This window comes from Emys orbicularis, chromosome 1 (genome assembly GCF_028017835.1).
Source record: "Emys orbicularis isolate rEmyOrb1 chromosome 1, rEmyOrb1.hap1, whole genome shotgun sequence".
Taxonomy (NCBI): Eukaryota; Metazoa; Chordata; order Testudines; family Emydidae; genus Emys; species Emys orbicularis.
In genome coordinates, this window is record NC_088683.1 from 289,951,667 (window position 1) to 289,977,963 (window position 26,297).

Consider the following 26,297-nt stretch of genomic DNA (forward strand, 5'->3'; position numbering starts at 1 on the left):
TTTAGGCAAGTGGAGCTTAAGTGATGAGAGTGAATTTGTTGGCAAATTTAGCATGGCTTGAGATACTAATGGTCCGGTTTGTGAGATGGCCTGCCTGTGTGGAGGTTCTTGGTAGATAGCCATTCCTCCTGATCCTTCGTTAAGACCAGACCCTCTCATCTCTGGAGGTCTGCGTGTTATTTATAGGCCTCCTTAGCGTCTTCGAGGTGATGCTTTTGCTCTTCCTGGATGCAGTGGATCTGCCAAACCATATTGGTAAGTCCAGGATTTTGGGAAGCTGTTGGCAGTGCAGAGTGGAAACAGGGATGAAAGCCGCAGCTGGTGAAGAAGGGGCTTCAGCCAATGGAGGCATGATTGGCGTTGTTATATGCAAACTCGGTGTAGGAAAGGTGGATGGATCAATTTTTCTTTGTGAGTGTCCATGGTCTGAAGTATACCTCTCACAGTATACTGAAGTTAAAAAAAGTAACTATTTTATGTCCTTGAAATTCCACAAGGAGTTTTTCTGTGCTCCTGCATGTAGTGATCTAAGTCAATGGCCCTGGTGCAGTTTGGAAACCCCATTCTCTCAAAGCCAGCAATTACTTCAGGAATATCTTTTATGCCCACCAGTTTCCGGCAAACCACATGCCTGACTGCCTCAGAAACTTCCACCACCACTTTACTCACAGTCAACCTACCAGCATGAAACTGGTTGGCAACCTTTAGCAGTCTGGGATAGCCAGCTTCCAGATAGTTATAGCAATCTATTTCTGGACCGACTTGGCCACCCTCATGGGTGTGTCTTTATGCTGGAGGGTTGGAGCAAGCTTCTCACAAAGCTCCTGAAACCTACTTTCTTCATGTGAAAGTTCTGGACCCATTTCTGGTCATTCCAGGTCTGCTTAACAATGTGGTCTCACCAGTCTATGCTTGTAGTCCTGCTCCTGAAGCACCAGTCTATGGAGGGGGCATCAAGGGCTAATCTAAGTGTCATGAGCAGCATCAGCCAGTTCAAGTCTGCTGTGTCCAGGCCCTCCTCTTCCTCATGTTCCATCATAAGCTCCGTCAGGTGCCTTTGGTGGGTCAGAAAACATTGCTGAAATGTCCACCAGCGTCTCACAGCTCTGTCCTTTTCCTGACACAGGAGTGAAAGCACAAGCGAAAAGTTCTTCAAATGTTGCCTCCTCCACATTGCTGTCTCTGGTTGCTAGGAGTGCACAGACCTACATGGCTGCTCAACAGGATTTGTTGGCAGGCTGTTCAAACTTCCTATAATGTGTAGGGTGGACAGTCAGGCTTTCCCACACTGCACCATGGTCAAATGGCTACAGCAGCCACATCTCAGGAGGGCACGAGGGAGTATGGGATATAGTTGGTTTGACTCAGGTCTGTGTGCTGAAGTGTGGTTGCCATAGCCCCGGGTTTAGGCCTGGGTTAGGAAATTCTTAACCTAGGGTGACAATCAGTGTAGACGTTCAAGCCCTAGGTTCTCTAACCCAGGGTCTGCTGACTTGAGTCCCACTAATCCTGGTTTACATTGCAGTATAGACATAGCCTGAACCCAGAAACTTACCATGCATGGAACTCACACTGTCTTCAGTAAGATTTCCATGTGTGCTTGGTTTGCAGGATAAGGTCCTAAGCAGGTAGGAGTGAAAGCCTACAAACCTTAACATCTTCCCTGTACTGTAGCACTGCTTACACGGAAAACATAGGCAACATAAGGTAAATCCTACCAAGAAATACTAGTGTAATATGGGTAATTCATCCAAATAAAAAGCAGGACTGACAGTGATAATGTTTCATTATAGAACTAACCATTCAAAACCATAATACTTAATTTAACAAGTATTTATAGACTGAATATCTGCTGGCTGTGTTAAAAAAATCCTTCATTCTGTAAAAGATATAAGATTAATATGCTGAGAGATTAAACCATTTTTAATAGTTACTTTCTGTTTTTGAAGGTGTAATTTTTATTCTTAATATATGTTACACTATTTCTGGTTCTATGTACATGTCTTCTGTTAGTGTTAAGATGGCAAGCAGCCTTGCCTTGGAAACAGAGCCTCACTATAAACTAGCTGAGATCAGCCAAATAGAGCCATCCTGTATAAAGATTTCAATAAATCAAATAATAAAGTGCTGTTTGGTGGAATTCAAAACACAACATAACCAGTGGAGGAGATCTGCCTTAAAAGTACAAAAAATGGTTGCTTTAGGAGTAGAAACAAGGTGACGAAAGGTAGAGGAAAAAACGTAAAGAAAACAAATGAATATAATAAAGACATTTTGTAGCTCTTATGCATACAATGATCCTTTTTGCCTTAGGTTTGTTTCTTGGTTTTTCTGCCTTCCCTTTCTTATTCTTTGAACAGTAGCTGCATTTTTAACCTTTTTTCCCTTCCCCCAAATATGCACCCTATTTCTGTCTCTCTTTTCAGTGAATAAACTTTATCCTTTATAGAGGGCCCAGGTAAAAGATTCTATTGTAAAAACATCATCAATAATTTTATTTTTATCTGTTTTTTAAAAGTGAACTGCAAAGGAATTTGACAAAACAACATCAATTTGGGAACTATTTGCTGATTTCCCTTAATACCCATGGTGAGAAGGGTATTCAGCATGCAATCAGATTCAAACTTGCCTAAGCCGTTTCGTTGTTGTTTAGGTTCCATGCTATCCAGCCCTTCTTGCATTGCTGGCTGTCACTGTGAGTGACGTCTCATTATACATTATACTGGTGAAATCAAATTAACCAGCAAACTACTTCAGATGAGAGACAGCCTATGTGGATCAACAGTTTTTTATTTTTATTAACCAATGTTGCATAGTTTTGACAACACACTATTATTTTACACCTCATGGTGGAAACATTACTAGACGCCTTGCAAAACTCCACAACACTGAAACCCTTCTCTCACTTACCTGACACACTAGGGAGGAGGGTGGGCTTCAGAGCCAAAGCTCCATCCTGAGCCACAACTTCAGCTATTTTTAGAGTGCTAGGGCAAACCCCGCTAGCCCAAGTCTGTCAATCTGGGCTGGGAGGCTCACTCCCGCAGGCTGTGTAGACATACCCTTAGAGGCTGGCGCTAGTCAACTGCAAGATATAGTGGCTGATTTGGTATCACTAGAATGCTGCATGATGGGGCATGCCTAATTGCGTGCTGGCAGTATGAGTGGGGCTGGAAGTTCTGAGAAGTGCAAAAGGAAGAAATTAATTTTGAATTAATAATCTGCTGACTACCTCTCAAACTGGCAATTCAGAGCATTTAGTACATATTTCTAAAACTTACTTCATTAGACACCATTTCAGGCCATTCTTCAGATAATCCATTTATAAAGGTTTTTTTTAGTATTACCAGTATTGGTGGGCTTAAACTACAAAGTATGAAAAATAACTTTTCCCAATTTCAGGGTTTTGACTTGGTCCCTAAAAGGATAGAGGACAATCCATAAAATTCAGATTCAGAAGCAATTTTTTCAAAAATCAGGGTGAGTTTGTATGTGGAGTGTGATTTGGGCCAGATCTTTAATTAGCAATAATTGTCAGATTAGAGAATGAAATTGTGTGTGAAATTGACACGACACAGGTTATAACAAACAACCCCGACCTCCTATCCCCAACCTACGCACAAAGTTAGACACTAAAGAATTATTATGTGGAACATTCTAAAATCTAATCCAGACATAAGAATGCACAATTACAATTCTCGTTGGCAGAAAAAGAAGCAATGTTTCAAATAATCCCTTTTTCATGTATTTTAGTAGAAAAGATTGACAAAATTGTTTTACAGAGTTATTATAAGAAAGTGACAGTATATCTCAAACTGCAATAATCAATTCTTAAAAGCATCCATAGAAATCCATGAAAGCAATTTTCTCCCCTTGTTAAAAAATATATATATATATAATAATATATGGAGACATACCTATCCCATAGAACTGGAAGGGACCCTGAAAGGTCATTGAGTCCAGCCCCCTGCCTTCACTAGCAGGACCAAGTACTGATTTTTGCCCCAGATTCCTAAGTGGCCCCCTCAAGGATTAAGCTAACAACCCTGGGTTTAGCAGGCCAATGCTCAAACCATTGAGCTATCCCTCCCACACCATGCCATACATTTATCCTTGATAATGGGGCTTTTCTGTGATTGTTCTTTTAAGTTACAGTGACTGAACTACAGTTTGGTAATAACTAAATCTCTATATTTTTATAGATTCATTTATAACTACAGAATTATCACGGACAAAACTTTTCCAGGAAGTGAAACAGAAATAAAAAAGAGAAGACGAACTATAGTTTGGAACTCTACATCTGTCTCACAACAGAACATAGAATTTCATAGTCATATCAGAGTGGTCACATCAAGTTACCAAAATAATTAGAATTAACTTGTTTAAAGCAAACTGTTTAAAAAAAACTACTGCTCTGCAATAGCAAGGGAGGGTAGGGCAGAGGATTACCTTGCTAGAGAAACTAATATTTCAACATTTGCTCAATGGTTCATGAAATATAAACAGTAAAAACAGCATTTAAGAAAATTAATTTTACCTTTTATATTTACGATATAAACATGACAGACACCTGTCTCAAATTTAACTTGATATACCTTGGTTCACATTTTGTTTCTTAGGGAATGCAGTATTTTTTGTGCACAGTAATGAATTTTCAAAGCTTGGTAGCTCTGCATTTCAGATTAGAATTGAGACAATACATGTGAATTTGCCCTCAAAGCATGCTGACCTGAAAGTTACATTCAAAAAAAGAATTCCTTGCTAGATTGAAGAAAATGAAAATATAAGCTCCACTAAACATCTGGTTCAGTTGAGGTCCAGGTCAGCTGCAATCCAAAAACTGGCCATTTTATTTTTCAAATGTTTGTTTTTTTTATTAAGACTGCATTCAACAAACAAAATTAGATGAAATAATGAAATATTGATTTTGTCTACTGAAACAATCTTATTTTTATCATAGTTATAATTTAAATTTCGGTGGAAGGGAAGAGTGTGTGGGTTTGATATAAGTTGATCATTTTAATGTTGTGGTTGATTATTTTTACTGCTTGATGAAATTAAGCTAAACATAAATACCAACTCAAACAAGTTGAAAGGTATCAGGCATTTGCCCCAAGTCTAATCATAATTGTGAAATCTGAATTTGGGTTAGCAAAAATCAGAAGCAACAGGCAGAGTGAATACATGTCTGATACATCTACACACCATCCCACAAGATCAAAGAAGAGGCACATTTCTGCTGGGGTAGTATTGGGAAGCATACACAGTTGCTTTCTGCTTTATAGTTAGAGGAATTCAATCTCAAGGCTCTTTAGGTCTGCCACCTTTCAAAAGCAATACAATCAATTCAGAGTTATATAAAGAAGTCCATTCTGAAAATAAGTTATACCAGAGGACTACATAAGCTGGTTCAGTATGGAAAGATCTTTAGCCTTTCAAATTAGAATTAAAGAACAACAAGTTTGATACTGTTTTATCAGAAATTTTAATTCTGAACAGTTACTTACCTTACAGTAACTGTGGCTCATTGAGATGTGTTGTCCACACAGATTCCACTCTAGGTGTGTACATGAACCATGCATGAGAGATTGGAATCTTTTGAATAGCAATGTCTGCTGGGGCAATGCCTGTGCCTTGGGAGACCTTGTGACCACCATAGTTGTCACATGAGGGGCAGTTGTAGAAACCTGGTGACTTAGAATCCGCCATTACAGGAGATATACCTTCCAGTATGGGAGGTGAGAGTGGTGTGTGAAGACTTAACTGTCTATTCAAAAACTCTCCTTTTTTTTGGTCAAATATGCTAATAAGCAGAGAACTCAGGAGAGTTCTAAAACAAACTATGTAAAAAGAAAAGATTTAACTAAGCAAGTTGCAATCCAGGATTTTTGGTGTGTTGTAGCAGAGTCCACATGGAATGTTACTTTGTGGCAATCTGGTGCGCTGTAAATTCACAGAGTAATTTATCATGGAGACGAGCCCTAACACTCATTTCTTCACCCTGGCCTTCCCATTATGCACACACAGCTAAGAAACAGAAACACCCTTTTAGGGAAGGAATGAAGAGGAAATTTCAAATAACTGATGCTATCTCCTTATTCATAACTCTGGAAGGTGTCAAATTTCATGGTGATATGCACAGTTTAAGAATCTAAAAACAGGAGAACAGAACAGCAGACAGGGACATCTCCCTCCCCTTTTTCTAATCCAATTAGAAATCTCATGGCTGATTCAGTGCTGTGGGAACACACAGCACTTTTCTACCACAAAAGATAGAATTATTTTGGTACTGCTACTAAAAACTCATCTTTCTTTAGGGAGAATTTTAATTTCATTCAGATTTCAGGCCAACTTTTCACACCCCAAGTCTAAACTATTAGCTTATTTTTGCCTTTCATTGCTTTCTGATCCCACTCCTGCACTGAGCTCCACACAAGCAGATCCTTATATCTGCACAGAGCTCCACTGAGTACAGTAACTTGTATATGAGTGTAGGGTTTCATTTGCATGGACCCCACCATTGCAGGATTGGGGCCTCTGCAAAAACTGAGCTTGTGATCTGCAATATGTTGCTACTAAACTACCAGCTGATAATTGACCTCCCTATTTAGAACTATCAGAAAAATCCAGAGAGGGGACCCCTACTCCATATCAAGTATGGTTTCAAGTTTAGCAAGTGCAACGGATGAGACCAGTGTTGATGCTGTCCCACTTTCTGTGGATGAATAAAGGATATCACCCCTCCTTCCAGGCGTTGGCATGGTTGAAGCCCTGAGATGTGTCTATTTATCACTGCCTCACAGATTTTACCTTTAATAAGAGACAATTTCTGGCACTTACCTTAATGTAAAAATCTAGTTTAAAGGTTCTAAGTATTTCTTCATAATCAGTTGAACTACTTTTACCTTTAGGTGCCTAGTACTGCTTCCATAAACACGTTTAAAAAGTTCCTATTATAGTAACAATATTTTAGATGAGAGAATGAATAATCTCTCTATTAAAGCATTGTGTAATACCATATATTAAGGATACTACATAAAATATATGTATATTTTCTATTTGCACATTTTTATTGCATATGCATCACAACTTTGCAATCTTTACTAAGGAAAGTTATGCATCCTAAAAGAATGCTTCCAATAAATTTACTAAGAGTGACTTAATGGCATTTTTGAGAACTAATGTACAATGGACTCTTAAATACAGTATAAAATAATATTTTGCATTTTACACCATCTTTCATCAAAGAACCCAAAGCACTTTATCAACAATTAAACTAACAACAGGCAGGTAAGTAATAATATAACTACTTTTACAGGTGAGGAAACTCAGGGACAGAAAGGGTAAGTGTATTGCCCAGCATCACACAGTGAGTAAGATGACAGAACTCCCTTTTCTAAGTGCCCAGCTGACACACTGCCTATATATTGCTAAAATCTATAGAATATAAAATATAACTTTCCCAAGTTTTAACTGCAGAAAAACATCTATGGTAAAGTTATGCTAAAATAGGAAGATTACCTCACGATGATTTAGAAGTCTTTCCAAATCTGCTGCCATTTGATTCTTGACACGCAGCAAAGCTGTCTTTTCTTTATTTAAAATGCTGGTAGAAAAGAGGATAGGAAATACAGTAATAGCAACAGATAATCTCTTCTAATCTTGTCTGGTTGAAACATGCATTTTTAAGGCTAAATACTGGAAACAATGAATGTGCTCAAGCAATTGTATAAAATAATCCTTTATTCAAAAATTGTAGGTTGTTAACGCATCTGAAAAGATGTATATATGTGAATGCTTGCTTTAATCAAATAACAGAATTGAAGATCACTGATTCATTTACATACAACACCACAGTAAAACAAAACTGATCTGATTTAAAGAGTGATTCTTCTCTTTAGAAGTGGCATCACACAATTCTATTTTTATTGTGTCAGTTACTTCTAGATAAAATTTTCTCCATTTTACAAGCAAATATAGATTTGTTTACTCCTAGTCCTCGAACCTGAACCTGAGGTCTTCTCTCATTCTTATGCATCATCACTAGTAGTAAAGGTTTGGCAAACCATATTAAACCCTCACTCTCTGCTGTGTAATTTTTTGCCTCCACTGGATTTGTGCTGGTGTAACTGACGGCTATGTAATTGGATTTTTATAAATAATTCTGTTGATGATGCATAAGAAGGAATAGAGTCCAACTTGCATTCTCTTAGCTTTGTGGTCTCTGCAGAAGTAGTAAAAAAATTATTTTTGCCACATATTATTTACTACTATGGTAGCACTCACAATCTCAGGTTTATCTTGAACACACATATAACTTAGGAACAATGGGATGTATTAAAGACCCAGTGTCATGCTTAACTTTAATTGTCCTTCCTTTTGTTATCTTACATCATTGTATTAACTTGTAAAACAATTTTTCTCTACAAATTCTGATTCTAGGCAGCTACTCTTCTAGTATAATTAAATGTATTTCCATATTCAGCTTTAGCGTCAGACTCCAGGAATAAATGCCAGATTGTCAGACTCGTAAGATTTGTATATGCTCTTGCCCAATTTTGTTTCCATAGTCCCAAGAATTCAGAAAAAGGGGACTGATGTCAGCATCACATGACCAAACCAAATCATCTTCACAACAGGTTAAACTTGAAATCAACACCACAGTAAAATGATTAGACATATAGCAGTAAAAACAGGTTATGAAACTCAGAAACAGTCTAAGAAGGAAACACATAATAAACTGAATGGAATATTTAGATATGATTCAAGCACACCAAATGTTTAATGTTCAGGGTATAAATTTTATAGAAATAATCAATCAACTGCATCATACATTTTTTTTAAAATGGCCGTATACCTATGGCTTTTTCCATTTTAGAATAGCAACATCGATTTTGGATTTGGGTACTTCCTGGGAATTAACAACCTGTTCAAGTAAATAGCCCTTGATTGAGCTTTAGAGCCACCAGCTCCTTCCAGGCAGTCATTACTTTCCCAGGAAGTGTCCTGCAATTTGATTCATACTGCTTACGCTATATTTTCAAAGTCTCACTACATTTTAAACTATTTTAATTATATATTTTTAATTTAGGCAGTACTTTTATCCTCTGTCATTTTTAACATATACTGAAGCTGCCGAACTCAGTGTTCTTTCTATATGCATGTCTTGTTACTCAGTGATACTTTAGTTTTTCTTGGACTTATGTATTTTATAAACAGCAGAAACCAACCTTTCAGAGTTGGAGTTCTTATGCATGACTCACAAACTTAAAGAAACCACAACATAAGGTTCCTTGTATACCTTATATTGCACAAGAGTATACTTCACTGTTAATTATTAGTCAGAAGCTCATGTCTGAAGTTCAGTTTCATCTGCTGAATTAAATATATTCCAGTTATACTGCTTCTTTCCCTTTTGAATCAACACACCACGATTGCTCCATAAAGTGAAGCTATAACATTGTTCTAATTTTTCCTTATGAGCAAATTTAAGGATGAAACTGTGCTGTTTCATTTAGTTTTGTCAACTCAGGGCTTGTCTACACTACAAAATTAAGTTGACATAAGTTAGGTCAACCTACAGCCACCAGGAGGCGGCTGGGCTCGGGCTCCTCTTATCCCACTCCTCAAATCCCTTACCGGGAGGCAGCCAGGCTCAGGCTGTCCCTTCACCCCTGCCCAATGCCTAACTGGAAGGTGGCAGGGGGGATCCAGGCTGTCAGTCCCGGTGGTGGGGCTCCGGGTTGTGAGCCCTGTGCAAGGCCGACAGCCAACAGGTGATGTAAGTAATGCATTTCCCTAACTACATCGACCTAAGCGTTACGCCTTTTGAAGAGATGGAGTTATTAGGTTAATGTAGTGGGCGACTTGTGTCGTCCCGGACGACTGGATAAAGGTAGGTATAGTGCCTATCTTTAAAAAAGGGAAGAAGGAGAATCCGGGGAACTACAGACCAGTCAGCCTAACCTCAGTTCCTGGAAAAATCATGGAGCAGGTCCTCAAGGAATCTGTTTTGAAGCACTTGGAGGAGAGAGAGGTGATCGGGAACAGTCAACAAGGATTCACAAAGGGCAAGTCATGGCTGACCAAACTGATTGCCTTCTATGATGAGATAACTAGCTGTTACGGAGCTAGGCTGTTCTCAGTGGTGGCAGATGACAGAACAAGGAGCAATGGTTTCAAGTTGCAGTGTGGGAGGTCTAGGTTGGATATTAGGAAAAACTATTTCCTAGTAGCACTGAAATGGGTTACCCAGGGAGATGATGGAATCTCCACCCTTGGAGGTTTTTAAGGCCCGGTTTGACAAAGCCCTGGCTGGGATGATTTAGTTGGGGTTGGTCCTGCTTTGAGCAGGGGGCTGGACTAGATGACCTGCTGAAGTCTCTTCCAATCCTAATCTTCTACGATTCTATGACTTCCATCGCTGGGAGCACCATTCTAGTGTAGACACTTACATAGTTACGTTGACGTAAACTGCTTTATGGTTACGTTGACCTAACTCTAGTGTAGACCTGGCCTCAGTCTTCAGTCATTACTGTGAATACAGAATTACCAGAAAGTTCCAGTTTCCAGATTTAGAAAAGCTTTGTTCTTGTGTTCATCCATTGTTGGAGTAAAGGGAAAAAAATGTGTACACTACTGCAAATATAGCGGATAAGATACACACAAATTAGTGGAAAAGTGGAGCTATCAGAGACAACTTTACTAACATGCATACTAGTAACTACCAAATAATATCAGAGAGCAGGAAGTCCTTCCAAAGTCAATTTTGGGAAGGAGCTTATCTTTCTTCATTACCATTAACAAAAGTCCTGACTTGGCACTCCAAATTACAGCATCCAACATGCCAATAATTTCTGCATCCCAGCTGGAAAAGGCTCTAAATCTTGGGCTCAGAGATCAAGATCTCACATGACCAAACTTTCATCACTGCTAGTGGTTTCTTTCTAATCTGCTTGAGGACAATTACCTTAGCTCCCAAATCCCCAAGAATTGGGAGGCCACAAACCCCCATCAGCCAATGAATTAAGTTTTAACATATTTATTTAGTCTTCTGTCAAGGAATATCTGCCACTAATAGACACTAGAAAAAGGTTTCAATTCATCCCCGCTGTAAACACCAAAAATCCCAACCTGAGATAAGAGTGCATGTCCATGAGAAAGACATCAACTCTGATGTCAGAAAGGAGCACACTAACCCTTAGCAGTCTCAACAACCAACCATTTATTTGATGGTTATTACCATGAATCCCTGGGTGACACTGTTGTATTAATTTAGATGGAATAAATAGGCCCAAAGAGTCAAAGGTGTTAACATAACCCTGAAACTGTCCAACATTAAACAGTTTTAAACAATATTTGGAGTTTGGTATACAGAAATGTCTGTCTATTTAGCACCATGGCAAACCCACTGTTAAAAAGTCTTCTAACCTTTTACTAGAAATACAGAAAACAAAAAGGAAAAACAATGAAAGCATTTGGAATGTAAAGTATTAAATCAGGCTTTCATTTTAATAATATCCTTTGTTCCCTCTGCCTTTAACTGGAGAGAGTCCTCAGAAGGAAAATAAAAAACGGTTACTCACCTTCTCATAACTGTTGTTCTTTGAGATATGTTGTTCATGTCCATTCCAATCAGGTGTGTGCGCGCCGCATGCATGCCAGCCGGAAGATTTCCCCCTAGCAACGTCTGTAGAGTCGGCCTGGGCGCCCCCTGGAGTTGCGCTTTCATGGCGCCCAATATAGAGCCCTGTTAACCCCCCATGCCCCCAGTTCCTTCTTGCCGGCTACTCCGACAGAGGGGTAGGAGGGTGAGTATTGGAATGGACACGAACAAAACATCTCAGAGAACAGCAGTTACGAGAAGGTGAGTAATCGTTTTTTCTTCGAGTGCTTATTCATTCCAATCAGGTGACTCACAAGCGAAAGTTCAGGAGGTGGGGTTGGAGTCATCCACTGATTGGAGCACAGCTCGTCCGACGGCCACATCGTCTCTGGCCTGCTGAGTGATCGCACAGTGCGTGGTGAAAGTGTGTATAGAGGACCACATTGCTGCCCTGCAGATTTCCTGTGTGGAGACCTGTGCTGCTGAGGAGGCCTGAGCCCTGGTGGAGTGCGCAGTAATCGGTGGAGCAGGCACCTTCGCCAAGTGGTAGTACTCCCGAATGCATGATGTGATCCATGACGAGATATGCTGCGATGAGATAGGGAGGCCTTTCATTCTATTGGCCACCGCCACGAATAACTGGACGGACTTTCAGAACAGCTTCGACCTCTTGATGTAGAAGGCTAGCGCCCTGCGGACGTCCAATGAGTGAAGCCTCTGCTCCCTTCCACTGGAATGCGGCTTAGGATAGAACACTGGGAGGAAGATGTCCTGGTTGACGTGAAACTGGGAGACGACCTTTGGGAGAAAGGCCAGGTGAGGTCTGAGCTGAACCTTGTCCTTATGGAATACAGTGTAAGGAAGCTCTGCTGTAAGGGCCCTGAGCTCCGACACTCTCCTAGCTGAGGTTATTGACACCAGAAACGCCACTATGTAAGAGAGAGAAAGCAGGGAGCACGTCGCCAGTGGTTCAAATGGTGGTCCCGTAAGTCTGGAAAGGACTAGATTGAGGTCCCAAGCCGGGATAGGCTGTCATACTTGTGGGTATAGTCTGTCGAGACCTTTAAGGAAACGGCTGACCATTGGATTCGCGAAGACTGAGTAGCCCTCTGCGCCCGGATGGAAGGCGGAGATGGCTGCCAAGTGAACTTTTATTGATGACATGGACAGTGCCTGTTGCTTAAGATGGAGGAAGTAGTCCAGTATAAATTGCACCGAGGCAAGCATCGGAGACTGACGGTGCTGCTCCGACCAGATGGAGAACCTCTTCCACTTGGCCAGGTACGTCGCCCTTGTGGAGGGCTTTCTACTGCAAAGGAGAACTTGTCTGACTTGATCAGAGCAGGACAGCTTCACAGCATTCAGCCATAGAGATTCCACGCCGTGAGGTGGAGTGACTCGAGATTCGGATGTTGGAGGTGGCTGTGATCCTGTGTGATTAGGTCCAGGACAAGTGGTGGGGTGACCGGAGTTGCCATGGACATTTCTAGAAGCGATGTGTACCAGTGCTGGTGTGGCCAGGCTGGAGCTATCAATATCACTAGGGCTCGGTGTGGACAAAGCTCTGAACAAAGGACTGAACGACCCATCTGAGCTGGGATGTTTGTACTTCAGAGACTTGATTGGTTTAAATCAGCAGTAATCCCATCAAGCCTGAACTAAGAACGTTGCAATGGTTGTATATATTTGATTCCATTTAACCAATTTTAACTCTCATTTATATTTCTTTCTCTTTATGAATAAACCTTTAGATTTCAGGTTCTAAAGGATTGGCAACAGAGTGATTTGTAGGTAAGATCTGACTTGCATATTGACCTGGGTCTGGGGTTGGTCCTTTGGGATTGGGAGAACCGTTTTTTTTCTTTTACTGGGGTATTGGTTTTAATAACCATTTATCCCCATAAGGAGTAGTGCTGGTGGTGATACTGGGAAACTGGAGTTGTCTGAAGGAATTGCTTGTATGATGTCTGGTTAGCCAGTGGGGTAAAACCGAAGTTCTCTCTGTTTGGCTGGTTTGGTGTGCCTTAGTAGTGAAGGACCCTCTGTCTTGGGCTGTTTCTGCCCTGCTCTAAGCAATTTGTCTTGAATTGATACTCTCAGTAGTGTCCCGCTAAAGGTCGCATTGTTACACTAGGTCCCTGCGGATCTTGAGGAGCACCTTGTCAATGAGAGGAACCAGCGGGAACCCGTATAGGAGGTGGCCTCCCCACGGAAGTAGGAACGCATCCGCTATGGATCCTGGGCTGTGACTCATGAAGGAATAGAATAGGTGACACTTCCTGTTGTGGCGTGTGGCGAACAGGTCTATTTGGGGAAAGCCCCAGTAGTGTTGGAAGATTGAGCTCACTATGTCTGGCCGGAGGGAGCACTCGTGGCCATGAAAAGACCTGCTGAGACTGTCCGCCAGCTCGTTCTGTATCCCAGGAAGGTATGATGCCTGCTGGTGTATTGAGTGCTCTACACAGAAGTCCCATGGCATGAGGGCTTCCTGGCACAGGGGAGAGGAGCATGCATCCCCCTGTTTGTTGATATAAAACATTGCCGAGGTGTTGTCTGTGAAGACTGATACACTTCTCCCTGATATATGGACTCCGAAAGCCTGGCACGCCAGGAGCACCGCTCTCAGTTCTCTGACATTGATATGCAGAGCGAGCTCTTCCTGAGACAAGAGGCCTTGTGTCCTGAGGTCTCCCAAATGTGCCCCCCATCCCAGATCTGAAGCATCTGTCACTAATGAGAGGGATGGCTGGGGGCTGGTGAAGGGGACCCTTGCACAAACTACCTGTGAGTCGAGCGACCACAGGAGGGAGTCTAGTATTGAGCGAGGCAGGGTTACGATGCTGTCCAAAGCGTCCCGAGCTGGTCGATATACTGACGCTAGCCATGACTGGAGTAGGCGAAGCCTGAGTCTGGTATGCTGTACTATGTAGGTAAAAGTGGCCATGTGCCCCAAAAGTTTCAGGCAATTCCTTGCCGTAGTGGTGTGGAACTGCCTGAGGACCCGTATGATGTCGCCCAGTGACCGAAATCTGGCTTCTGGGAGGTATGTCCTGGCTTGAGTTGAGTCTAGCACTGCCCCTATAAACTCTATCCTCTCCACCGGGGACAGTGTTGATTTGGCCTCGTTTAGAAGGAGACCCGGTTCATCGAACGTCCTTCTTATGAAGCCTACCTGCGTTTCCACTTGAGATCTGGAGTGGCCTTTGATCAGCCAGTCGTCGAGATACAGGAACACCTGTACCTGCTGCGTGTGCAGGTACGCCGCCATGACTGCCATGCACTTGGTGAACACTGAGGTGCTGCTGACAGGCCAAATGGGAGAACAGTAAACTGACAGTGGCTGTTGTTCACAACAAACACGAAGTATCTTCTGTGAGGTGGAATTATCACTATGTGAAAGTATGTATCCCTCAAGTCAAGGGCGGCATACCAGTCTCCTGGATTCAATGAGGGGATAATGGAGGCCAAAGAGACCATGCGGAACCTGAGTTTCTTGACAAACTTGTTGAGTTCCTGCAGGTCCAGGGTGGCCCTTCAGACTTTCAGACTATGGAGTCTTTTATCCGTCTTATCGGAAAAGAGGGCCGAACCCTCGAAGGGGAGGTCCTGGATCGTTTGCTGGACCTCAGGGGGCAGACCAGAGACCTGCAGCCAGGAACCCCTCCTCATTACAACCCACATGGCCATAGTACGTGAGGCTGCATCTGCTGTGGCCAATGCCACTTGTAGGGAAGCTCAGGAGACCAGCTTTCCCTCCTCCACCAATGCCAAGAACTCTGCAGGAGAGCCCTGCGGCAGTAGCTCTGCAAACTTGGCCATCGCAGCGCAGGTGTTGTGTGCGTATCTGCTCACGATGGTCTGTTGATTGGCAATGCGGCGCTGTAGTCCCCCAGTGGAATAGACCTTCCTACCGAAAAGGTCAAGTCTTTTTGTCTCCCTGTTCTTAGGGGAGGGTCCCTGGTAGCCCTGGCGCTCTCTCTGAGCTGCATCAACCACCAGGGAGTTGGGTGGGTGTATAACTGTTCATATCCCTTAGAAGTGACAAAGTATCGCCTCTCATTTCTCTTGACTGTAGGGGCCAGAAATGCAGGGATGTGCCATAGGATTTTTGTTGTCTCTGTAATCGTCCTTATTAAGGGCAAGGCGATACGAGAGGGTGCGAGGATGTCGACAACAGGGTCGGATTCCTCCACGACCTTCTCCGCCTGTATGCCCAGGTTCTGGGCAACACGACGTAACAGCTGCTGACAGACCCTGTTATCCTCCAGAGCTGGGCCCGTTGACATCCCCGCCATAGCTTCATCTGGGGAGGATAAGGAGGAGAGGCCTGGAAGCGGGCCCTGCTCAATCCCTTCAGCGCCCTGTTGGTCACACAGCATGCAGTATTACTGAGCCCCTAGGTCCGAAGTGTGCAGTGCCGGGGCTGCTGGGGGCGGAAATATCGGTGCCGAGGCAGGCAGTGCCGAAGTTGTTGGTTCTGGCGCTGCCGATATCGTCGACGCTGGCGGTACCGATGCTGCAGCCACCAGAGGTGCCGTTGATGGCAGGGTCGGTGCCGTGGAGCTGTAGGGGACAACGGTGGTGTCGGCGGTGCCTGTGGGGGGACGAAGGATGCCAAGGACACCGACGGCGACCTGGGCCTTAGGCACTGGATCTGTCCCTGGCTCTGGTTATACGCCCAGGGTGTCCAAAAGGGCCACTGCATTGAAGGCTGCCACTGCGGAGGCCATGGTGCCGGGTAGGGTTGGTGGTCGTGGCAGAATCTGGACCTCCTGCTCCTGATCCTATAGCAGCCATAGGATTCTGCCGCTGAGGTCTCCGAGTAGGAGGACCACGGAGGAGTGGTACTCTGGGCTGCTGAAGAGCGGTGCCGAGAGGTTGGGGACTGGTGTGGCTCCCCTGCGTGGGTGGGCCGTGCTGGGGAGAGGTGCGTCGGAGATGGGGATCGGCGCACCATCATCGCTGGTTTGCCCCTTGATTGAAACTGGGGCCACGCAGTCACTGGCGACTTGTCTCTCCTCTGCGGGGAGGACGGCGCCATGAGGCGTATAAGGTCCTTGGCTGCCTCGAATGCCTCTGGCGTCAAGAGGAGCGGGAGATGATCACCTTGGAGGTCTGGGGACCGTTGAGGGCTTGGAGCCAACTGAGCCCCAGACAGGGCAGGAGTGAACAAGACCCTGGAAGGCTGGAGAGACGAGGTGGCCTGGCTCGAGATGTGCTTCGATGCCGCAGGTCCCCTGGTCTTTAGAGGGGCAGAGCGGCCCCTATCCGGCCTTTTCTTCTTCCGTGGCACCAGGGACTGAGAACGGTGCCAGACAGAAGAGGGTTTCTTATGGGCGGAGTCGTGGCAGTGCCGTGAGTCCTTAGGGTCCTTCCTTGGTGCCGGCTCGCGCACCGTCGGTGCCGGAGCACTGCAGACCGACAAGTGCTCGGTGTGGGTTCTGCGGACCCCAGGTCGGATTGTGGTCAGAGTGCCGCTTCCATTAGTAGGATCTTGAGCCTTTGATCCCAATCTTTACGGGTCCTAGGGCAAAATCCCTTGCAGATCCTGCACTTGTCCTTTTGGTGGCTCTCCCCAAGGCACCATAGACAAGAAGAGTGCGGGTCACTCTTTGGCATAAACTTGCCACAGTCCTTGCAGAGTTTGAAGCCTGGAGATCGGGGCAAACCCCAGAACCGAGGAAAACGTTGTTGATGGGGGGAACCCCCAAGAATCACAAGTACAACAACTGACCATGACTAATAACTAATGAACTATTTACAGCTATTTAACAATGAAGACTGAAGTGGACATTGCCAAAAGCACGTGCAATGCAACAGCGACAGTTGTTCCAGCTAGCCGTCACTGGCGGTAAGAAGGAACTGAGGGAGTGAGGGGGGGCAGGGCCCTATATTGGGCGCCATGAAGGCGCTACTCCAGGAGGTGTCCAGGCCGACCCTACGGATGCTGCTAAGGGAAAAATCTTCCGGCTGGAGTGCACGCGGCGCGCACACACCTGGAATGGACATGAACAAGCACTCAAAGAAGAACTTTTGTTTGGCAGTCACTTAGATGGTATTAAAGATGGTAATAACTCTCCTTTTGGAGGAAAACAAAAGAAGTTAGCTGAGATGGGCTGGAGCTGTTGTTATTGCTGTTGTTAAGTCCAATCCCATTTGCTAAGGGGGGGAGGAGGAGAAACCGAGAAACACACACACACAAAAGGAGAAAGAAAAGGACAGTAAAGATAGAAATTGCAGCTCCTGTCTCTGGTGTTGACTTTCACTTGCAACCTCACTGCGGGAAAAACACAGGCCCAGCCACTATGAGACCTTGCAAACTTGTACCAGCATTAGGCTGTTTAGGACATTGCCTTTAGTTCCCTCTGTGGTCACAGGCTCACTGAAGTGTTGCAAAATATACAATCTTAGCTGGCTACGCAAGACTCTTATTAGACAAAAGGCAAAAGTAGAGAGACAGGAAAGAAAATAAATAAGGTGGGTAAGGAAAAAGGACACGTAGGGAGTGGGTGAGAGTGGAAGTTTCACATCCCAAGTGGTGACTGGGATTTAGCCAAGGCCAGTGGAAGTATCATCTGAGTCCCCCTCTCTGGCCCGGTCTGGTCAAAACATCTCTCAAGAGTGGAACAAAGCTGGGGGTCCCAGGAAACAGTGGATATGGCAGTAGTTGTCAAATAGCTGCTTCTTTTGCTGATTTTTCTCAAAATGGAATACAGTATAGTCCATAATATTATTATTTTGTCCACCATTTCTGACATATCAATTCTGGTTAATTGATTTATGTTCTCACACTGTTCTTGTTTACTAGGCATGATGTTAATATAGTCCTTGATTTATATCAGTAGGTCTTTTTGTCTCTTTTTTGTTATTATAGGTTATTGTGACATTTCATATACTTTCACTCACTCCTCAGAGTTGAACTCACAAACAGGGTAAATTTATAGGTCCAATTATTACAACACTTCTCACGTCCTCGTTGAAGAACTTCTAGGCAGCAGGGCTATTAGCACTGTTTATCAGACACTGCATAGGTAACATATAAGTTACCTGAATTAAGTGATTGCTATTCTAGGGTGTGATTGAACCACTGAAGCCAATGGACCTTCAACTAGGTCTGTAGTGAATGCCTTCAGCTGGGATTATTACATATTGAACTGACTGCTCAATTTAATCATCATTTTACAGGTGAGGGATCAGAAATATTATAGGATCATCACCACTATGCAGAAAGAGATCTAGTGCTCTGTGAAAGAAAATATAATATGGGTGGTCAGAAGGTAGTGGAGCATATTGGATGACCTAGGATCCTCAATGCTACAAAAGTGAGAACATAATGAGAAGCACTGAGAGGGGATGTTCACCATTCTTTTTCATTTCCCCCAGAACCCACGGTCAACATTTTCAAAACTGACTTTTGATTTTGTGTGCCCAACATGAGATACCATAAAGAGGCCTGATTTTTAGAGGATGGGTGATTAGCACTTACTTTCAAGGGGTTTCAATTTCAGTATCTGAAATTGCGTAATTATGTCATTTTTGAAAATCTTGGCTAGCTATTACCAGCTATTACCTTATAATTATTATGTGTATTACTATAGCATCTTGGAGCCCCCCAGGGACCACGATCCCATAATGCTAGGCGCTGTACAAACTGTGACCATCTGTACCCCTGTTTACCTCTTTTACAAGACTATGATAAATTCTGTACAAAGTATGCCTTGTGAGGTGTCATTTGAAAACTCATAATTTGCTGATCATTATTGACCTTGTAAAATATGTATAGCGACATTGCATGTAAAGTCATAAGATTCTAATGCATGATATTACTAAGACATATCCCAAATATGGAGAGCAATCACAAACTGGTTCTCCAGAGACAAAAGCTAGCCAATGCCCCAGCCAGGTGTCAACAATATCAAATGGACCATCACCTGGTTAAGTGGCCATTCTTTGGCAAGAAAGAGGACGTGGGCGAAAATCTACCTTTTGACAAAGGAACAGCTGAAGGTTCCTATCTACACAGACTTTCTGTTTCCTGAACCTGGGCTACAGATTAGTTTGTAAGACTGTTAAGACATACGGTGAGAGAGACTTTTGCTTTGAATCTACTTAGCTTGTTAAGTTAGGTATTAGTTGAATTTTACTTTTATTTTCTTGTACCAATTCTGACTTTTTATGCTTCATTACTTGTAATCACTTAAAATGCATATTTCTGTAGTTAATACATTTGTTTTATTGTTTTATCTAAACCAGTGTGTTTGGATTGAAGTGTTTTGGAAGCTCCATTTGGGATAACAGGATTTGTGCCTATCATTTTCTATTAATAAAATGACGGACTTTCTATGAGGTTGTACTGTCCTGAACGAGAGAGCTGGGCTATACAAGACATACAATTCTGGAGGAAAGTCTTGGACTGGAAATCTGCAGTATAATTCAAGAGTGGCTCGCCATAGGACTCATACAGTATAGCTGGGAGTAATTTACATGCTGGAGGCTGTGTGTGAGCAGATCAGACTGCTCTTGCAGCAAAGCAGTGTAAAAGGCACCCCAGGTTGGAGAACTGAGGGGACACAGCTGTTCATTGGTCCAGATTGCACCCTGGGTAATGTCACATAAACACATAACAAAAAGAAAGACCCTACCCCAAAGAGCTCAAAATCTAAGTATAAGACAATAGGCAATAGATGGATACAGAGAGACCAACAGGGAAGTACAAGGAAACAATATTGGAAGGAAACAGTATGATAGGCTGTGGTTTCAGCACACCAGCAACTAGCCATCATCAAGTTTTTTGTAGGTCTTCCAGCAATGGAGAATTTTAAGGACTTTTTTTTGAAGGAGGATAATGAGTTAGTTTTGCAAATGTTATAAAGACAGAATCTGCAAGATTTAGGCCATGTCTACACTACAAAGTTAAGTGGACTTCATGTAAGTTGACATTGAGCCTCCGATTTAAGCTACACTCATTGTGTCGGCGGGGTGCATCCTCACTAGGAGGGCTTGCATTGATGCACGGATCACTGCACTGTGGGTAGTTATCCACCAGTGCATGTAGCCGAGTGGAATTTTGGGTTGGGCTTGCAATGCCCTATGGGACCAAAACATTGGCGCCGGTGGTTATGGGAACATGGCGTTAGCCTTCCTCTCTCCCTCCCTGAAATCAACGGCAAACAAACCAAGCCTTTTTCGCACCTTTTTTCATAAGCCTCGGTTACCCGCGTGGACACCATAGCACGATAAGCACGGACCCCGCTCAGCTGTACACTGTTGTGAGCACTACAAATACCTCCTGCCTTATCCTAAAGTATTTACACAGCCGATACAGAAGCTGCAGCGGGGAAAAATGTGATGGCATGCAAGCAGCCCTGCTGGAAGACATAGAGATGAGCAATTTGTAGTTGCTGGAGACAGTCACGCATCACCTTGACATGGCTGAGCGCTGTTTCTGGGCCCAGGAAACAAGCACTGACTGGTGGGACCACATTGTTATGCAGCTATGGGATGACGAGCAGTGGCTGCAGAACTTTTGAATGTGTAAGGCCACTTTCCAGGAACTGTGTGAAGAGCTTTCCCCAGTCCTGATGTGCAGCAATATTAAAATGAGAGCCGCTCTGACAGTGGAGAAGCGAGTGGCGATCGCTGTGTGGAAGCTTGCAATGCCAGACTGCTACCAGTCAGTGGAGCATCAATTTGGAGTGGGTAAATCTACCCTGGGATCTGTTGTGATCCAAGTTTGCAGGGTCATCAACAGACTTCTGCTAAGAAGGGTAGTGACTCTGGGCAACATGCAGGAAATAGTGGATGGTTTTGCCGCGATGGAGTTCCCTAACTGTGGTGGGACAGAACACAAATACCTATCTTGGCACCGGACCGCCTTGCCAAAGAGTACATAAACTGAAAGGGGTACTTCTGAATGGTGATGCAAACACTGGTGGATCACAGGGGCCGTTTCACCGACATCAATGTGGGATGGTCAGGAAAGGTGTATGATGCGGGCATCTTTAGAACACAGGTCTGTTCTGAAAGCTGCAAGCAGAGACTTTGTTTCCAGACTGCAAAATAACCATTGGTGATGTTGAAATGCCAATGATGATCCTTTGCAAGCTTTAGGTCTGCTTTGCAGTTAGAGCTGTGCAAAGTAGACGTAAGGGGGGAGGGTCAATGATCTGGCTCAAAAACTTTAAGATGAGTATAATTTCTTTCCCAATCATTCCAATGGGTTATTAAGCCTGAAGTCTAGTTATTATAATTTAAATGTCAATATTAATTATTTCACTGGTAATCACTACAGCTTTCTGAGAAATGGGAAAAGCTTTTAGCCAAAATGTGATCATTTAATTAGGTAAATATTATTTCCATTTTACAGATAAAACCATGCAGGATCAAAAATCAGTTTTTCCAGGCTTCCTGTCCCAAACCACTGAAATCTATGTCAGACTGGCTGGGAGTGAGCATCATTCCTGCTTGTTGAGGTAGAACAGTGCTGTTGTGTTGTCTGTAAGCACTTACTCTATGTGGCTCGTGTTGAGCCAAAAAAGATTTTCATGGGGCACAAGCTATTAGGTAGGCTCTAATGCTTATATGGCATTTGGCTTTCCCGTGTTCCAATGACCACGAACTGTCTGCTCTCAGAAACGAGCTCCTCAACCAAGATTGGAGGCATCTGTGATAACTATTGGTGATAGAGATGCAGATTGAAAAAGACTCCCTTAAGTAAATTGCCCTTTTATATCCACCACTTGAGAGACTTTTGGACTTTCAGGATAAGAGTCAAAAATGCATTCATGCTGTGTATGCAGTCACACCCAGATTTTAATGGTTTCATCCACGTTTGTGCATAAAATGTCACATACGTGAAAGAGGCCATGAGGCTTGTCATCAGTATGAGAAAAAAGCGCATTAATTTTTGAGGTTTCTGTTTCATGAGGGGCTTGGGAAAACGTAAAAAAAAACCTTTCCTCTGGAAGGAAAATATTGACTTCTATTGAGTCAAAGATATCCCCAATGAAAGATGTGGGATATCACCTTTCATTGGGGATATCTGGGAAGGTTTTCTCTCCAGTTTATCTGCACATCTAGAGTTTGAAACAGATGGTTCCTCTTCAAGTTGTTATAGACGTGCATTCCACTCAACTGTACTTTCTTTCCAGAGAGTCCTCCAAATCAAACAACTATACATGTGTGGATACATATTCATTCCCTGTCATCTAAAGTGGTATGCTGCCACTATAGCCAAGTACCAGTTCTGCACTCCCAGTGCTGTATAGTCTGAAGGGGAAGACTTTTATTGACAGTGGTTGTTTCACAGTGGTGTGAATGTATGCATCTCTTAAGTAGTTACTATATAACTACTGAATAGTTAAAATTTTAACTTTGCTTCAGAAATGAATTCTGGGACTTGTCTTTTATTTATGCCTCAGATTGTACCTCTCCCAGCCCAAAGGACAGCTCCATCACATAATCTCTCTCTGGCTACAAACTATTTCCCTGATTCCATATGAAGTCTGGTTTGTTCCTCTCTGCTCCCATGACCTTCCTCTTCTTCCCACCATCTCTCCCCAACTCCAAACTCTTCTTTAAATCCAACTCTTTCCCTACTGCCTCTCTCCAGCTCTATGAGACTGAGGGAAAACCTGGATGTGAGAACTGCAGCATATAAAACTGGTTTAGAAAACGATGCAGTAGCAAAGTCTCAAATGTTATGACACTAATACTATTTTCTAAGTTGGGATGCAGATAAATATAAAAATGACATACACAAAATTTTGTGGTATTTACCTGACATCTTTCTCAAGTTGTGTAATATGTTCTTTCTGTAAATGTATCTGAGAATCTCTCTGTTGTACAGACTCAATGAGGTACTTGTATGGCTGTTGTACTTGACTCAACAAAGAATTGGCTCTGTGAAGCTGACAAAAGAAAAAAATGTATTTATTTAAAAATTATAAAGTAGTACAACACACTATGATCATATAAAAGGGATAATCTGACAATAAAAACATGCAACCCCCTCAAACCATGGTGCCAATTCCCTTTAATCGACAACTGCTCCTCTCCTCTAATTCGATTCTAGATCCATTTGAATCTGGCTTCTGAACTCTATACTCCACTGAAACTGTTGTCACCAGAATTTTTAATGGCCTCCTACTGTTCAAGTCTCAGGGTCTTTTCTCTACTTCATCTTCCTCAATATCTTGGCTGTCTTCGACACCACTGACACACTCCTCTTCTTGAGCACTTGTCTGCCCCGGCTTTCATGACTCCATTGTCTGTATTCAGTCTCATTTGGTGGGGTCCTCAAGGGCTCTATCTTTTTTCCTTTCCTTTTCTCTCTCTAAGCCCTATTTTTGGGTGATCTTATCTGCAAACATGACTTCAACTATCATATTTATAGTGATGACTCCTCTCTTCCCTCCCCATTTGTTTTATCCATCTGTTGTTCTTTTCTTATCTTCTAAGATTGCAAAACTTTTTGGGATGGGTAATGCTTTTTATTAAATGTGTGTGTACAGCACCTAGCACAAGGATATAATTCTTGATTAGGGCTTCAAGATGCTACCTCAATACAAATAAATAACATAATAAATCATGTCACACACAATTAGTCAAAAATTCCAAGCAAGTTGTTGGTGATAGGTGTGCCTCAAGTGGAAAATTAGCATAGGAAAGTATTCAAGAATCACACATCAGTCCATCTATATTTTTCCAATGGTTGCATTTCAGATTAGTCCACAAAATGCTAACACCTACAACTTGTGGTTTTCTTCTTTATAGTTAATACATTTTATAAAAACAAAATCCCTGTTTCACAAAGTTAATTTTTCTAGTTTAGTTTAATAAATTGTAGTGTATATTACAGCAAACAGATTTTCTGTTTGTAACTAACATGCTAAATTAGAAACTATAATTGATTAACAGACTTTCATTCTAAATATTTACTCACTAAATTTCTGAATCCCACAATATTCAAATATTTTAAGACTTTTGAAGCAGAAGATGATGGGAGAAAAGCCCATCTGCAGGCTTTCAATATCATTTATTAAAGGTATATCATTACAATAAAGCTTTTGTACCATATACCTGCATGAATTGTCTTTTTTTATTAATATGGTCTAATAGCTGGTTACATGACTGGATCATTATTATACTGCAATAATTCACCTATAGTCATGATTTATAATCACAATATAGTAGAAAGTGTAAGTTAATTAATATAGTCTATTTGGACAAGCACTACAACAAATACTATAGGAAAAATCATGTGAGATACCTTTATAAAAGTGATACTAGAATATTTCGCTAGTCCTTGGTAGCATCTACTAGAGATACTGGGCATGAGTCTATATTGCCTTTGCACCTTGGATAGTCATTCGACATGCAAACAAAGTACAAAACATTACTATTCTGATTTGGTAGCATTTAACACCAACTTTGCATGAGCGCGAATAACTGCACAAAGTGCAAGGCAATTGACAATCAGACCCACTTTACATTTTAATGATGAATCATGATAATTCATAGTTCAGTACTAGAAAAGTCTCCAATAATACTGTAGTTATCAGGGTTTCCTACCCCATAATACTGCCTTGCCTTCACTAGACAATTGAATCATGTTTGAACATTAATATGATACATGCCCTGGTTTACTCTGACTGGCCATTCATAGCCAGTACTGTCAGATAACTCTCCACTATCATGTTTAGATATGATACATATTTTAATTAAGACAAGCCCCTTGTGTCTCAATTTGCTTTGGCAAACGAGGGACCCATAATTCACCAATGGAGCAGATGACAGGAGGTGGCAATGGTTTTGAGCTGTACTGGTGGTAAATTGCAGGTCCTAAATTTGCCAGAGCAGAGAGGCCTATAAGTCTTAACATCTCTTAAATGTGCAAAGAATCCTTTAAGTGGCTTTTCATTTCTGATTACACTTCTGTGAATAAACACAAAAAGTAAATCCTCTGTAGGTTAATTTAAAATGGTTGTAAATTTTAAATTAATTTCTAAAGACATGTAACTTGGAGCAAGAGATAATAAGTATGCATTTACTACAGGGTGATCACTTACAAGTATGTTTTCCTTTTGCCATCTTATGAAATTGATTTGCTAAAATAACACGTAGCTATTTATACAGTGTTTTACATATTCAAAGTGGTATTCAAACATTAACTGAAGTGCATTCCCACACTTCTTTCAAGTGTAAAAATATTGCATTTACCGACTTTTTTCTGTTTAACTAGTCTTTCTTTCAACTTCTACGTATCAGCTTCCAATGTAGAAAATTCATTTCATTTTTTTCACACGTACGATGTCAAGTACAGCCTTCAAATTCCCCATGATAAGATATTGTTAGAAAGATGAAAGGCCTAAATTTTTAAGTCTAAAGGTAGAAACCTAAATCCATATCTAGTCAGCTAAATTAGAAGCCTGATTGTCAGAGGTCATAAGTACCCACCACTCCCATTAAAGTTAATCCACTAGCCGACTCCTTCGAGTCCCTGCACTGGTATAGGAAGCATTATGCCAAGGGAGATTGTTAGAGCAGAGTATTCACTGGCCATTGCCCCCTCTAACTTCTGCCACATCCCCTAGCCAACACAGTTGACTCTATGGAAGACAGAGTCTCACACACAGAGGGAATGCTCATTTAACACACCTGTGTAGTCCCTGTATGCTGCAGGAGCAACGCA

The 26,297-nt window shown here is 42.4% G+C and overlaps 1 protein-coding gene across 1 annotated transcript in view; it reads right to left on the bottom strand.

The window, feature by feature from the left end:
* The window catches only part of PIBF1 (progesterone immunomodulatory binding factor 1), a 208,565-nt gene that overhangs the window by 24,210 nt on the left and 158,058 nt on the right, over positions 1 to 26,297 (bottom strand). The window contains exons 16-17 of the mRNA XM_065413463.1: positions 23,384 to 23,514; positions 7,522 to 7,606 (exon numbers count right to left, since the gene is read on the bottom strand). Of these exons, the coding sequence (XP_065269535.1) occupies positions 7,522 to 7,606; positions 23,384 to 23,514 (216 nt within the window). The remainder of the gene's footprint in view (positions 1 to 7,521; positions 7,607 to 23,383; positions 23,515 to 26,297) is intronic.